At 41.1% G+C, this 13,635-nt stretch overlaps 1 protein-coding gene across 1 annotated transcript in view; it reads right to left on the reverse strand.

Moving 5' to 3' along the window:
• Positions 1–6,221: 6,221 nt before the first annotated feature.
• The window catches only part of ccr12a (chemokine (C-C motif) receptor 12a), a 7,950-nt gene continuing 536 nt past the window's right edge, over positions 6,222–13,635 (reverse strand). The window contains exon 2 of the mRNA XM_085439605.1: positions 6,222–9,166. Coding sequence (XP_085295731.1) covers positions 8,070–9,152 — 1,083 coding nt within the window. The 5' untranslated portion in view covers positions 9,153–9,166 and the 3' untranslated portion in view covers positions 6,222–8,069. The remainder of the gene's footprint in view (positions 9,167–13,635) is intronic.

The following is a 13,635-nucleotide window of genomic DNA, read 5'->3' on the forward strand; positions in this document are numbered from 1 at the left end:
AGGGGTAACAGAAGGGTCCGCACGCGTCCCGGAGGGAAAACACAAGAGAGGTGGCACAAAGCACAGAAAGGCCTGGAACAAAATATCATCTTCAGTTTATTTTTAACATAAAAACATGGAAATCAGCCTCCACGACAGACTCACACCACAAATTCAGACTAAAAGATACATTAAACACACAAAAACAAAAGGCCTGAATTAATATATAGAAATGGTTCGGAGTAAAAACAGGCCAGTTTACACCATAGCATACTAAAGACAGTGCGCTCACACCACAGATGTGTCCCTGCTCCTGTAAAGAGCAAAGAAATAAACATAATGAAATATTCTTTAGAAATGATCACAAAGCAGCTCTTAATGAGGCTTCAAGGATAAATGAATGATGACAACTTCTTTGTCTTATAGTCAAATTTCAGGACTTCATGAAATCCTTTTTACAATGTAAGCGCATTTTTGGGTGACTTCACTTCATGATCAAAATCAATAAACAAACAAAAAACAGTGTAAAAAGTATTTACACTCAGGTTACTCTCACAAAAACAAGATTTAGACGGAGCTTAATGATGGTACACTTTAAGACACTGTAATCCTTGGCAATGTAACTAAATGACACATTTTCAGGTGTAATGTAGTTATTTTTATGTAACATTATTAACATTATAACTATTTATATATAATTAAATAAATAATAATTAAACATAAATAGTTACTAAACCCACTTCTGTTAGTGTTCGTTTCTTTAAGGAAGAACAGGAGAGTGATTATCTTTTAAAAGATTTCATTTGTTTCAGCAGTTGAAGTTTCAGCGCTGGATCAACGGTCTGCTCTACACAAAGGATGACCCTGCAATACACTTTTATACCACAACAAGAACAAGTCTGATTATGACTGTGTTCTTCTACGATGTGGCCGGTCGTGCCATCCTGCGAGTGGATCTTCTCCTGCACTTCATCCTCGTCTGACCTCGTCTGCATCTGCTCCTTTTTTGGAAAAAAATAGACAAAGAAAAAACACCTCCCTAACCTAACCTCGCTATATTAATATTATATAGCAATTCTCAGCCTGTTGTTCTCTGCTTATTATCCAAGTCCGGGACATTCTGTTCGGACTCTCTTGGCACAGAGAAATATCGCCCTGACTTTAACTAGTTATGAAGTTTAAGCATGTTTGCAATTCCCTCTGCAGCTCAACATGTCAGTCTCAATATTCAACTCAGTCATTGTGCTGAATTGATGCTGAATTGATGACACAGAGTTAATAAGCAAAGTTCCAATGTGTATATAAAAATCACAAAAAAAACTTTGCTAAATCATTTCATTCCTAACACACCGTCAGTCAGTTTCTATTCAGTGTGAAATCCAAACATAAGCCATCTTGAAGTATTTTACATAGTAAGGTTATATATTAATCTAAGGTTGCTATAGAGAGAAACCTAATGATTACATTCAAACAAGCGCTTAGCAACAGTGGGAAGGAAAAGCCCCTTCTCTGTTCCTCATGTTCCTTTTTATTCCCCTTTTTCGGTGGATTTCACAGTTTTTGTGTCTCTAACACTTCACAAAATGCTTGTTACCACTTTAATTTCACTTCCCATTGTCTCCCCAGCTGTGACCTGCTGAAAAGAAAACATGGCACCTGAAGACGGCACACTGAAGGAAACGTGGTGAACCAGTCACAGGGCCATGGGCAGTAAAGGCTCATTGATGCATGCGAGGAGCGAGGGCTGGCCTGTGTGGTTTGAGCCAACAAACGAGCTACTATAGCTCAAATTGCCAAAAAGTTAAAGCTGGTTCTTATAGAAAGGTGTCCCAGCACACCGTGCACTGCAGAGCTGCTCCAGACCAACCAGGTTGACTATGCTGACCTCTGTCCACCACCAAAAGCACCAACAATGTAAAAGTGAGCATCAGAACTGGACCTCAGAGCAATGAAAGAAGTCGGTCTGGTCGGATTGCTTTTTACACTGCATCGATGGCCAGGTGTGTGTATGTCGCTTACCTGGGAACAACTGGCACCAGGATTCACTATGGGAAGAAGGCACGCTGGCAGAGGCAGTGTGATGCTTTTGGCAAACCTTGGGCCCGTCCCTGGGGTAAATGGTAAATGGACCGGCTCTTATATGCACTACTCTACCTGAGCACTCAAAGCACTTTATGCCTCATTCACTCATTCATACAAGCTCCTTTTTCCATAGTTTTTTCCTAGGTATTCTCACATTCATACTGCATTGGAGATTAACTTGAAGTTAGTATCTTGCCCAAAGATATTTGGCACGCACGCTGGGATCGACTCACCATCCTCTGGTTAGTAGATGACCTGCTTTACCTCCTGAGCTACAGCCATCCCCCTGGTGGCTGGGTCTAACTGAGTCCATGCATCAACGGGTCAGGGCTGTTTTTTGGGGGGAGACCAACACAATATAAGGCAGGTGATGATAATGTTATGCCTGATTGGTGTATATTTACTGTATAGTTAGCAGAAAGGTCAGGTGATGCATTAAATAATGATATCATCATCATCTGTGAACTGACATAATGATCACTTCCTTTGCTAGCTACTCTTGACCAACTATAAGCGACTGAGCAGCCCAAAACATAACTAAATCCACCTGCTGAAACCAACCAATAAACAAACCTCAACAAGGGACCCCAGACCAAAACATGAGCAAAACAAGTCAAAAAAGCCTAACTTTGAAGGTCCAACGTAACAAAACAGTTCTAGAGGTCAACCTGGAGGTTGGCAGCACAAAAGCCGGTAATCTAACTGTTCGGGAGATCAACCTGAAGGTCGGCCACACAGCCATTAAATATTCCTTATTTCAGGAGGTCGACCCCTGAGGAGTCCATGGCAGAACAGTTCAGGGCGCCAACCTCTGAGCCAGCGGCGACAATGGAGCAGTTGAGGATGTGGAAGATGGCGGTGACAGAGTTCAAGAGGCCATCCATGACACTGAAGATGCCCAGCCGCTGGCCTGGAAAGTGGCCGGTGACGGTGAGGTACTAGATGTGGATGTGCGGGCTGAGCAGGACCAGACGAGGCAGGATCAGACGGTGGTGTGGCAACCACAGGCGAGGTAGCTGGACCAGATGGCAGCGTGGCAGTTGCAAGCGATGGAGCAGGTGGTGGTACTGCAGGTGACACTGATGGCTGGATGGACTCCTCGGAACCTACAACAGAGACAGACGGCTGAAGCGACCCCTCAGGACCTCCAGCGGAGACAGAAGATGGTTGGACGGGCACCTCGGATCCTCTAGCTGGAACGGATGGCTGGAGTGTTTCTCCAGAACCTCCAGTGGAAACATGAGGAGGCTGGATGAGCTCAGCTGATTTCATAACTGACGCAAGTAGTTGCTGGCTGGCTCCTCGTCTGTTCTTTCTATCTAAAATATAACAGCACACTGGAGTAAACTCTCTATCATCTCACACTTCTGTTTTATCAGTTTTCTGTTTGACGTTTATTCAGCTGTGTAAAAACTATAACTTTAATCTCAGCCAAACCGATTTACTGACGAACAAATAAAACACTGAAAAAAGCCAAACGATAACATTTTTAAGTTATCTAAGTGACTTATATATCATGTTTAACCTGAGTAGCGAAAGATCACGGGGGTTTGAAAATGATGTGTCGGGAGTTTGCTGTTCTCGCCGGCTCTAGTGAGCCTTGAACTACCGGTCAGCTATCGAGCTGGTGGGTAACAGACGTCTCCGAAAACATCGGAGCGCTTTTGCAAATATGTGATGTCTTGATAAACCGAGCAGATATTTGAAGTTTACACAGCTACTTTCTATAGTTGCAAACAGAGTTGCAGAATGGTACTGAGAAAGTCACTGTCCATCGGGGGTAGCCCCTCCCACAACCAGGGAAAGACTGACACACATCTGGTGTACTAACCCTTCCCATTCCTCCTTTCCGGAGCTATGCAGTCGATAGTGATTCCACAGCTTGAATAATTTCTCTTTCCTGTGTCACTGGGTCCGGCATGGTCAGGTCCTACTGGCACGATCTGTACTGGCAGACTGTGTGGAGGGAGGAAGGGGACCCAAAAGCAAACACTGAGGAAGACTGTGCTAAGTTTGCAAAACAAAAGCGAGCCTTATTTGGGCTGATTCATGAACTACAAAACCAAAAAGTGAGAACTAAGACCAGACTATGACTTTATAACTTTGACTGTGATTCTAACTGTGACTTAAACTGAGAAGTAAACTATGATTTTAACTGTGACTATGACACTAACTATGACTGTGACTGCATGGGGGGAGCGTAAGTAGGCAACTTGACAACTAACAGTAAGAGACACAAGACTTAAATACCCAGGAGGGTGATGGAGGGAAGTGAACACACATGGGGAATCAGCTGACACAATTGACCATAATGACACCACAGGGCAAGTGTAAACAAAGCACATAGAACATGGAAACAAGACTTTTGAAACAAACAGGAAACATGTCGAGACGCAGACATGCCATGAACTTGACAACAAGAACCACACAGGCATCAAACATGAACCAGGGAGACTTAGTACAGGGGGAGATGATATATAAGGATCTAAAAACCAAAGGACTAAAACGCCAACCTGGACATCGTAGAGATTTACTAGATAAGCTAAACTGAAACTAGAACACAAATGAATAACAAAATACAGTGAAACTCAAAAACGCTGCGGTCCCAGTACTGTGACACTCTGCTGGTTTGAGATCAGCTGACTGACCTGCCTTGAGAAACTCTTTCAGTTTTGCTTTGTGATTTGGGTTATTATTCATTTGCACTGTAACATGCTGTCTGATCAGATTTGCAGCATTTGGTGTGCACCTCAGAATTCAGTAGGCTGGTTTCACTGGCAGCTATACATGCCCGTGCCATAACACTGCCTCTAAACTCGTTGACAGATGATGAGATATGCTTTGGCCATTTCCAGTCATCGGGATACAACTTCATTTTGGTTTCATCTGTGCAGTTTGCAGATGTTTCCTAAGTCTAATCTGGCCTTCCTGTTCTTGAGTGTAACCGGTGGGTCACACCATGCTGTAAACCTTTTCTATTTCCATCTGGTGCCTCTTCATTGTAGGCTCTTACATGATACACAAACCTCTTGTTCTTGACTTGGTTAGATGTTGTGCAGAGGTTTTATTTAATGAATGGAAAATTCTGGAGTCATCCATTGTAGCTGTCCTCCATGGTCATTCAGGGTTTCTGAAGTCGCCGGGTTAGCCAGTGCATAGCTTCCCTGCATCCATGACTTGGTAAACAAGTCATAGTTTAGTATCTTATATGTGAGGTTGGAACTCACTGCAGACCAAGTCTACCTACATACCTGCTCAAAAGCATAGCTCAGGGGCTTGTGGCAGTTTACAGTTTTTATTTACAAAGAATCTGTTTAGTACATCTAACTGTTCTTCTTATAACCATTATGAACTACAGTCATAATGGTTATAATTGACAATAGAACATATTAAACATATCCAATATTTCAGAAAAACCATTTTTGAATTTGATGGCAGGAACACAACTCGAATGTTATACCCTTCATCTAACATCCATGGCCAATTTGGAATTACTAATGAATTGCTGCTGCACAGGGAGAACGTTCAAATGTGGCGGGGCGTGGTCCGTGGCGTGGCTGTGGGGGAGGTTGGCGCACCTGAGCGGAATCAGCACGTCACTCCTCCCCTGCACATAAATGAACTAGGGCCTGTTGTTGTGTTGTTGCTGATGTGGATGTCGAGCTGTGAGCGGAGAGCTGCAGCTGTGGTTTGTACAGCAACCGTGTGTAAAGATGTCCTGAATGGTGAATCGTGGTCGTGTCCTGCCCCCTACCTGTCACACCATCCCAGTATCAATGGGCCCCAGCTGGGTTTTTAGCTACGAACCTTCTTGCTGTAAGTGCTGGAGCATACCAGACCCAACCCAGCTCAGTAGATACGGCGTGCTCAGGGTGATGGCCATCCAGATCCTCAGGCCAGTGTTTATGAAAATGACGAACAATATTTGTAACAACACTGACTCACACTGTACAGATAACCAAGCCTATTTCATCATTTCAGCATGTTGTTGCAATACATAGTTATTTTGTCCTGTTGCATGAGGTGATTCACTAGAAAATGCGTATGTGACAGGAAGCAACAACCAGATGTTCTGTCAGAAAAGGGAACTAATCTGGTCGTTTGCTAAGACTCCCAAAGTGGTAATAAATGTTTCCATAAAAGGACAGACGGCAGTGAGGAAAAGTTTAAATCATCCATACAGTTTATTTAAAAGATACAGATGCATTGCAAACATATACATTATGTTACAATACAAGAACAGTCAATATAAAAACCATCAAATCATAAAGCAGAATACAGAAATATGCAGTAGGTGCAGAAGTAGCCAAAACGTCATCATTCAGTAGCTTTAAACTGTTGAAATGAAACCCCAGTTCCAAAAAGCCTGTGTCAAATCAAATAGTTCATTTTGAATTTGATGTCTCAGTTTAAATGTGCAATGTTTTCTGTATTGTGAATAACATATGGGTTTATAACATAACTACATATCAGCCTGGTAATAATACATGTTTCCAGAAGCATCCTGGGTTGATCTTTTCATTCAGCTTTTTGGCTACATCCACATAACACCTACAAACGATTAATACCAACATCACTTTATCCAGCAAACATAGAGCTGTTAGCTCGCACTTTCTCAAATATATGATCCCACTCTGCTCTGCTGCCTGAAAATCACAAACCAGAGACTGACCAGACAATCAGTTGTTTCATTTCGGCAACACATAATCATAATTCTACAGCATGACTATAGTAGATATAGCTGTAACGTAACACATGAAGTATGCATACCAAAAGTAATTTCATAGCTGTTCTTGAGTATGAGTCTAATACATGTTAACACAAATAGAACATTATTGGATGATTTCAGTTAGGCACTCTTGATTTAAACACGTGACAAACATGAAGCAGGTTTAAAACTTAATCTGACAGAGCGGCGCAGCAGGAGACGAGTGAAGTCAACTAAAGATTGCTTATTATCAGGGTGGAGTGAAGAGTATTAGATTAAAACGTTAGATTGTCCAGTTAAAAAACTTTTCCTTAAACAAAGATTCAGAATATCAAACTTTCACATGCATTATTATAATTATATAATTCAAGGCAACATGTTTTTAAGTAGCCTAATAATTGTATCAGTGTCTGTAGGTATCAAATAAAAGTACACTTCAATAGTATTTCTACATTGTTTATGTTTAATAAGAGAAGGATTCGTTGCATATTAGGCTACCTATATGATTTCTTTCTAGTATTTACATATGAACACAAAAATGACAACAAAGCAAAGATGGAACCAGCCTTCAAAGCGGTCGCCACAGCACACTGGAAGTTTGACTGCTAATCACGTTTTGGTACCTGTTGCAGTTCAAGTTCTGTCTGCTGAGCTTGGGTTGGCAAAGACTCAGCTTTAAAATCTCTCTGGGTTCTCAGCTAGCGTTGCATTAGCATGCTGTCTGAGCCGATGATTGAGCCAAAGTTGTGTTAGCAGTATAAAGAGTTTTTTTCTGCCCTGGATGCAGTTTGCACTGTGCTACCACGCTGTTATACAAGAAAAATAAATGTTCACATCTCCCAAAGCGCCAGCATTTTCCTCCACTTGCACATGAACTGAAATCAGTTGTTCAAGTAGTAGGAAGAAAAAAAAACCATATAAACATGAAACAGATTTTGTTTTTGTATCTGCTTGGTGCACAGATGCCTCTCTGACATCTGTCTGTGAAATGTGCTGTAAAAACCAACTTGTACTTAGACAACTGAAGAACCTTTGTAAGTAACAACATAATTGTAACTAATGTAATTACTGAATTTGCTACAGTAAAATGTTACATTACTGCATCACTGAAAAATGTAATGTAATTACTTTGTAACGCAACACAACGAACACGGGGCCAGACTGGTTTGGTGCTGCAGGGATATAACAAAATGATTGTGGCCATCATCTCTGACCTTTGCCAGTTACATTGGTGACAGATGGCCTAAAGAATGCATCAGTGAGAGACGTTACAACAGTAGACCAACACACATGTGGGTGTTTAGTACTCGTATAAAGAGTGTGGTGTCCGCTGTGACGTTGTCCTGGTGCTCTGGCTATTGAAGCTAATGTGTCTCTTCAAACAAGGAATCTTCTTACCCACCAGCCTCTTGAAGTGGCTCTGAAACTTCTTTCCTAGAAAGGTGTAAAACACAGGACTAATGCAACAATACAAATAGGCAACGTTTCGGGTCACATAAAGTGCATAGTCCAAGCTTTCTGCGCTAGAACACGATTCTTCAATGGAACTGGAGATCTGTATTGCTCGAAGAAGTATGACGATATTATATGGAGTCCAGCAGGCGAAGAATGTGAAGATGATGACAAATATGAGCTTTATGGCACGGCACTTTTCTTTCATGCGGGTGGACATGATGCGTATGGTGATGCTGATGTAGCAGTACATCACCATGAACAGGGGGAGAAGAAAGAAGAGCAGAAATTGCTGGTAGTAACTGAAAAGACGCCAGCGCTTCATGGTGTCCTCTGTGAATCCGGACTCCTCGCACATCAGTCCAGTAACAGCATGCTTCCAGACATTTCGAAGAACCAGCTCTTTCACACTCGCTGCAATACTGATGCACCAAACGATCACAGATGCAATGATAGCATATAGCTTTTTCCTGCTCTTGGCAGCTGCCACTGCATGCACCACTGCTAGGTATCTGTCAAATGTCATAAGTGTAAGGAAGAGGATGGAACTGTAGAAACCAATAAAGTAGGCACTGCTGACCATCTTACATAGGGCATTTCCAAACATCCACTCAGATAGATGGTACGTGGCCCAGAAGGGGAGGCTGGCGGCAAAGAGGATATTGGACAGGACCAAATTCAGGAGGAAGATGTTTGTCACTGTGCTGAGCTTCTCATACTTGTAGATGATGAAGAGGACAAGCCCGTTGCCAAGGTAACTCAAGAGGAAATTGACATAGTAGAAAACTGGGATGAATTTTGCACCAAATTCATTGACACCTTTCTTGTCACAGAGCTGGACAGTTTCACTGACCACGTAGCTTTGGTCAGTCGTCTCTGTGTCGTTAAACAGAGTCATGAAGATACTAAATTGGTCATCTCCATCGTCCATGGCTGCGGTTTACCCTGTGGCACAAGAAACATTAAAGACTCGTTTTAGTCAGGAAAAAAATGCTCATAAAACACAAGAAGGAACATCTGATGAGTTTAGGCACCTTGTCCCTTAGTGTGAGACTGCCAGACAGGGTTCTGCTAAAACATCTCAAAGGATCTCAGGGACAGCATGATATGCCATTATTCCCATAGCTATATAACTAGCTATGACACTATATTTGTGCACTAATGTAAATCAGCGCACAAGTAATCATTCCAATGTAAAATTCACAACAATAATTGGTTTCTCAGGAGCAATGGGCTCCAAAGAAGTTTATTCCAACTTCTCACAGGTTGATGAGATTAGCAAATTACTGCATTCTGCTTTTATTCCTATTTCACAGAGCATCCCAACTTCATGCTATATATTATCAGACACAGTTTGATGGGTACAAAAATGGCCAGGACTATTGAAGATCAATATAAGGCACTCCTTTCAAAGATATAAGGACAGAGTAGCATTATGAAATAACTAACCCAATCTGTCACGGTTCTGGGTCCGTTGGACCCAGCAATTGAGTTTATGTTTTGGTTTACTTTTGCATCATGGATTATTCTTTGTTTCTCTGGTACTTTGTGTTTCAGTTATCTTGGTGTTTTGGATTGTTTTCTCATTCTCTTGTTGTAGTGATGTTTATTATTAGTGTTTCATGTTTTATTGTGAAAGTCTGTGTCTTAGGTTAGTGTGTGCAGCTTTGTTCCCCCTGTCTCGTTAGCCCTGATCTCCCCCAGCTGTGTCTCCCTTCTGTTGCCCATTCCCTCATTACTACCCTGTGTATTTAAGCCCTGTGTTTTCCCATGCTCGGTGTCGCGTTGTACCCTCAGATTATGCCTGTGTGTTTCTTTGGTTTCTGTAGTCACGTCACGTTTGGTTTTCATGCCAGCAATAAAGCTGAGGTTCTGATTTACAATTCTGTGTTCGAGTCCTGCACTTGGATCCTCCTCTCCGCCTACCCGCACACAGAGCCCTGACACAATCATTGCATACTCCATCCTGTTGGGTTCATTTGTTTCAAAACGGAGAAGAGAAACTGCTGACTTAAACAAGCCCTGATCCTCTCCACTGGTGTGTAATAGAAATGACTCATTTTCAGCAAAACAGGCTCATTTACATTAGAACTTTAGAGTAGGCTGTTGTATTTGCAATGTAACAATCTGGAATAATGTTACATTAACCAGGCTCATCCCAACACAACGTGATTATTAAAAGTGCTCTTTTGCAAAAACAATAAAATATTTATAAATACCTCACATGTTTAACTTGCCACTGCAGTCCCATCAGATTGCAAACTGAAACTACATTTCTTCCTCTGAATTTTTCTGAATAGGCCATTTGTAACTACTTTTGATTTTCCCTCCACATTTAAAAACTGTTTATTTGCCTTGTTTGGAATCATCAGCACAACCTCACCTGTCTGAATCTACAGTTCAGACACAAATCAGACAAAAAACATAAAATCCGAGTAGAAAAAGTGATATTTTTACTGTAACAACCACAAACATGTTTATTGAATCATATTTCATAACTTTAAATGCAAATATAAATGGTCAATTTTAAAATCCTACGCACAAGTTTTGCAAACAAAGTTATTTGCAGCCATTTACCTTTTTTTAATGACCATTTCAAACTATTTACAGAACAATCAGCTGTTCTTCAATAAGATGCCACAAATTATTTGTGCCACTACAAAACAATAATTTCTGTCCACTATAAAGGAAACATCACAGCCTGATACCTGCAGGTCTGACAGCAGCAGGTGTGTCACTGCTGTTTCTACCTGGAGACAGCAGCCGCCTCATTGTTCTGACACACAACACAAAACTATCCACAACACCACACACTAACTACACAAGACAACACATTAACTACACAAGACAACACATTAACTACACAAGACAACACATTAACTACACGCTCCAAACACGCTAAACGTCACAAATCTCTCACATCTCAAAACTCGCTCTCTCTCTTTTTCTGCTCTCTCTCTCTCTCTCTCTCTCTCTCTCGCCGTCACTCCTCTCCCTAAACAACCAAATGTCATGTCGCCATATCATATTTGATTGGTCGACACGGTGCATTTTTCCACCAACACGAAAGGGCTGGGCTTTTTGCTCATAAGCTGTCGCGGCTCGTAGGATGAGCTGTGTGGAATTGTTAAAGGACCCAAAACGCAGGCACTTCAGATGTGAGGAAGCTTTATAAAGAAGGTGGAAAATACACAAGGCGAGGATGGCGAAAAACAGAACTGGGTAAACCTAAACTGGGAAAACTAAAGAGCAAACCTGAAATGATAACCAAACGGGGAGAATGACACAGAGACACAGACAGACGCAGGGAAACCACTCAGGATGACGGAGGAGATTGACGCAGACCAGAGAACAAAACACCATATAAGGCAGATGAACCAGCAACAGGCAGGAGAACACAGGGCTTAAATACACACAGCAGTAATCAGGGGAGACAGGAGGGGAACACACCTGGGAGAAATCACAGCTGACGAGGCAGGGGAAACGTAAGCTGAACACACTCACATGAGACAAGGACCTTCAGAATAAAACAGGAAACTAACAGACACAGAGGACTCTGTGTCTGTTAGAGGACCAGGCTCATTGTTAGACACTGACCTTAACAGAGACTCACGAGCAGACACAGTGACACCATGGACAGACAGAGGGAACATAGGCAGGCATAAAACAAAACTCTAACATACAGCAAACCTTTAAGCAGTGGAGCGCTGGGCACTGCTTAAAGCTGTAGCGCCCAGATTACTTCCATAGACAGCTCCTTCAGCTGATGTAAGATGCGGTCTGTTTGATGAAAAATAGTAACGCGACTGCATTTTCTTGTTAGTAACGGTAACGCCGTTGTAACGATAGGAATAGTAATTAGTTAGATTACTCGTTACTGAAAACGTTACTTGTAACGCCGTTATTCCCATCACTGCTCATCTTCGGGAAGAAGAACAACCACATTCACATTCATTCACCAGTGTATGAATGTATCTACATTACATTCAGGTCACATTCACATCACATAACATTAACTGTTAATACCTTATGTTACTGTTGCATTTAAGTCCATGGGAATTATGTGTTTTCCAAAATTCCAATCTGGACTACACACAAAAATATGCAAGATAAGGTGGTGAAAAGATGGTGGAACATTGTAATCCATTCTAAGTACGATTAACAAATCAAGTTTGTGCAGGTTTACTGACATGGACTTCAACAGTCAGTCGAGGAGCAAATTTTGTTGTTTTATTTAAAAACTGGTTAATAAAACGCAGCATGATAACTAGTAAAGGTCATCGCTATCCAGATCTTTACGTTTCTCAATAGCAGAAATCTGCAGGTCTTGCACAATTAAGTATTCCATGTAATGTTTCCTCTTCATTGAAATGAATAGATTTCAGTATTTTGTCACTTAACCGCAGCTTTGATCGTCAGACTGCGATAACATACCAAAAGAAAAGCGACGTGGAGTAATATCACATCTCGTTTCACTGCTGGTGCAGCCCTCAGTTCAACCTGCTGAGTTCAACACTGCATTCAATTCTTATTGCAGGAGAGTTTACTTTAAAACATCGGTACGGTTTACTGTTATTATTAAGAATAGTTAAGGGTTGATTTAAAGTTAAAAGTGTATTAAAAGGGTTATATGCCATGAGTTACAGTCCTGTGCAAAAGTCTTGATCCAGCCCTAATTTTTTTAAATGTTGCTTTCAAAGAGTCATGGTTTGAAATTGTTTTTAAAAAGTGTTCATCAGCAGTGATGTCCAAGCTTTCTGAAGATCCTTCAGAGTTTAGTCGCTGGACATCGGATGTCTTTTCACTCACTTTCACAAAATTTTCTAGATACTCTTTAAACAGAAGTCTAATACTGCTATCTCACTTTCAGTCGAGGCTTTGTGCGTCGCTATTTTCAGAGGAAAGTTTACACTGAGTGATGAATCATTCACACATAAAAAGACACAAGATATGAACCGGCGCTCCGTCTACACATAACAGACCATAAAAAAACAATTTTAAATTGTATCTTTAAGCAGTTTGTTACTAGGAACCTGTTGCAAAAACACTTACTTGTGCCCATTACTTTACTTAAATAAAAACACTAAACAGAAACATTTTGCTGTGTATGAGAAAGTGTGTTTGACCAAACCTGCACATATAAATAATCTATTACAATGTTAACTCATAAATCAGTTAATACCTGCACAAGCATGCTTACTGTAAACTTGAATGCTATGATTGTTAAAGGCTCATTATCAGTATTAGTGTATATTATTTTGATCAGCTGTTTCGTTATGGAAACAGATGTTTCCATAACACAAGTTCCCATGGAAACATCTGTTTCCACTACGGTTGCCTATTTATTCATAAATAGTTATAAACAATAAGCAATAGAATAAGAAAATTTCAACACAACAAGTGTGTGTGTTGAA

This window comes from Copadichromis virginalis, linkage group LG18 (assembly GCF_057382275.1).
Source record: "Copadichromis virginalis isolate Kocher_CV1m ecotype Utaka linkage group LG18, C_Virginalis_male_GT1.1, whole genome shotgun sequence".
In the NCBI taxonomy this organism is placed as follows: Eukaryota; Metazoa; Chordata; class Actinopteri; order Cichliformes; family Cichlidae; genus Copadichromis; species Copadichromis virginalis.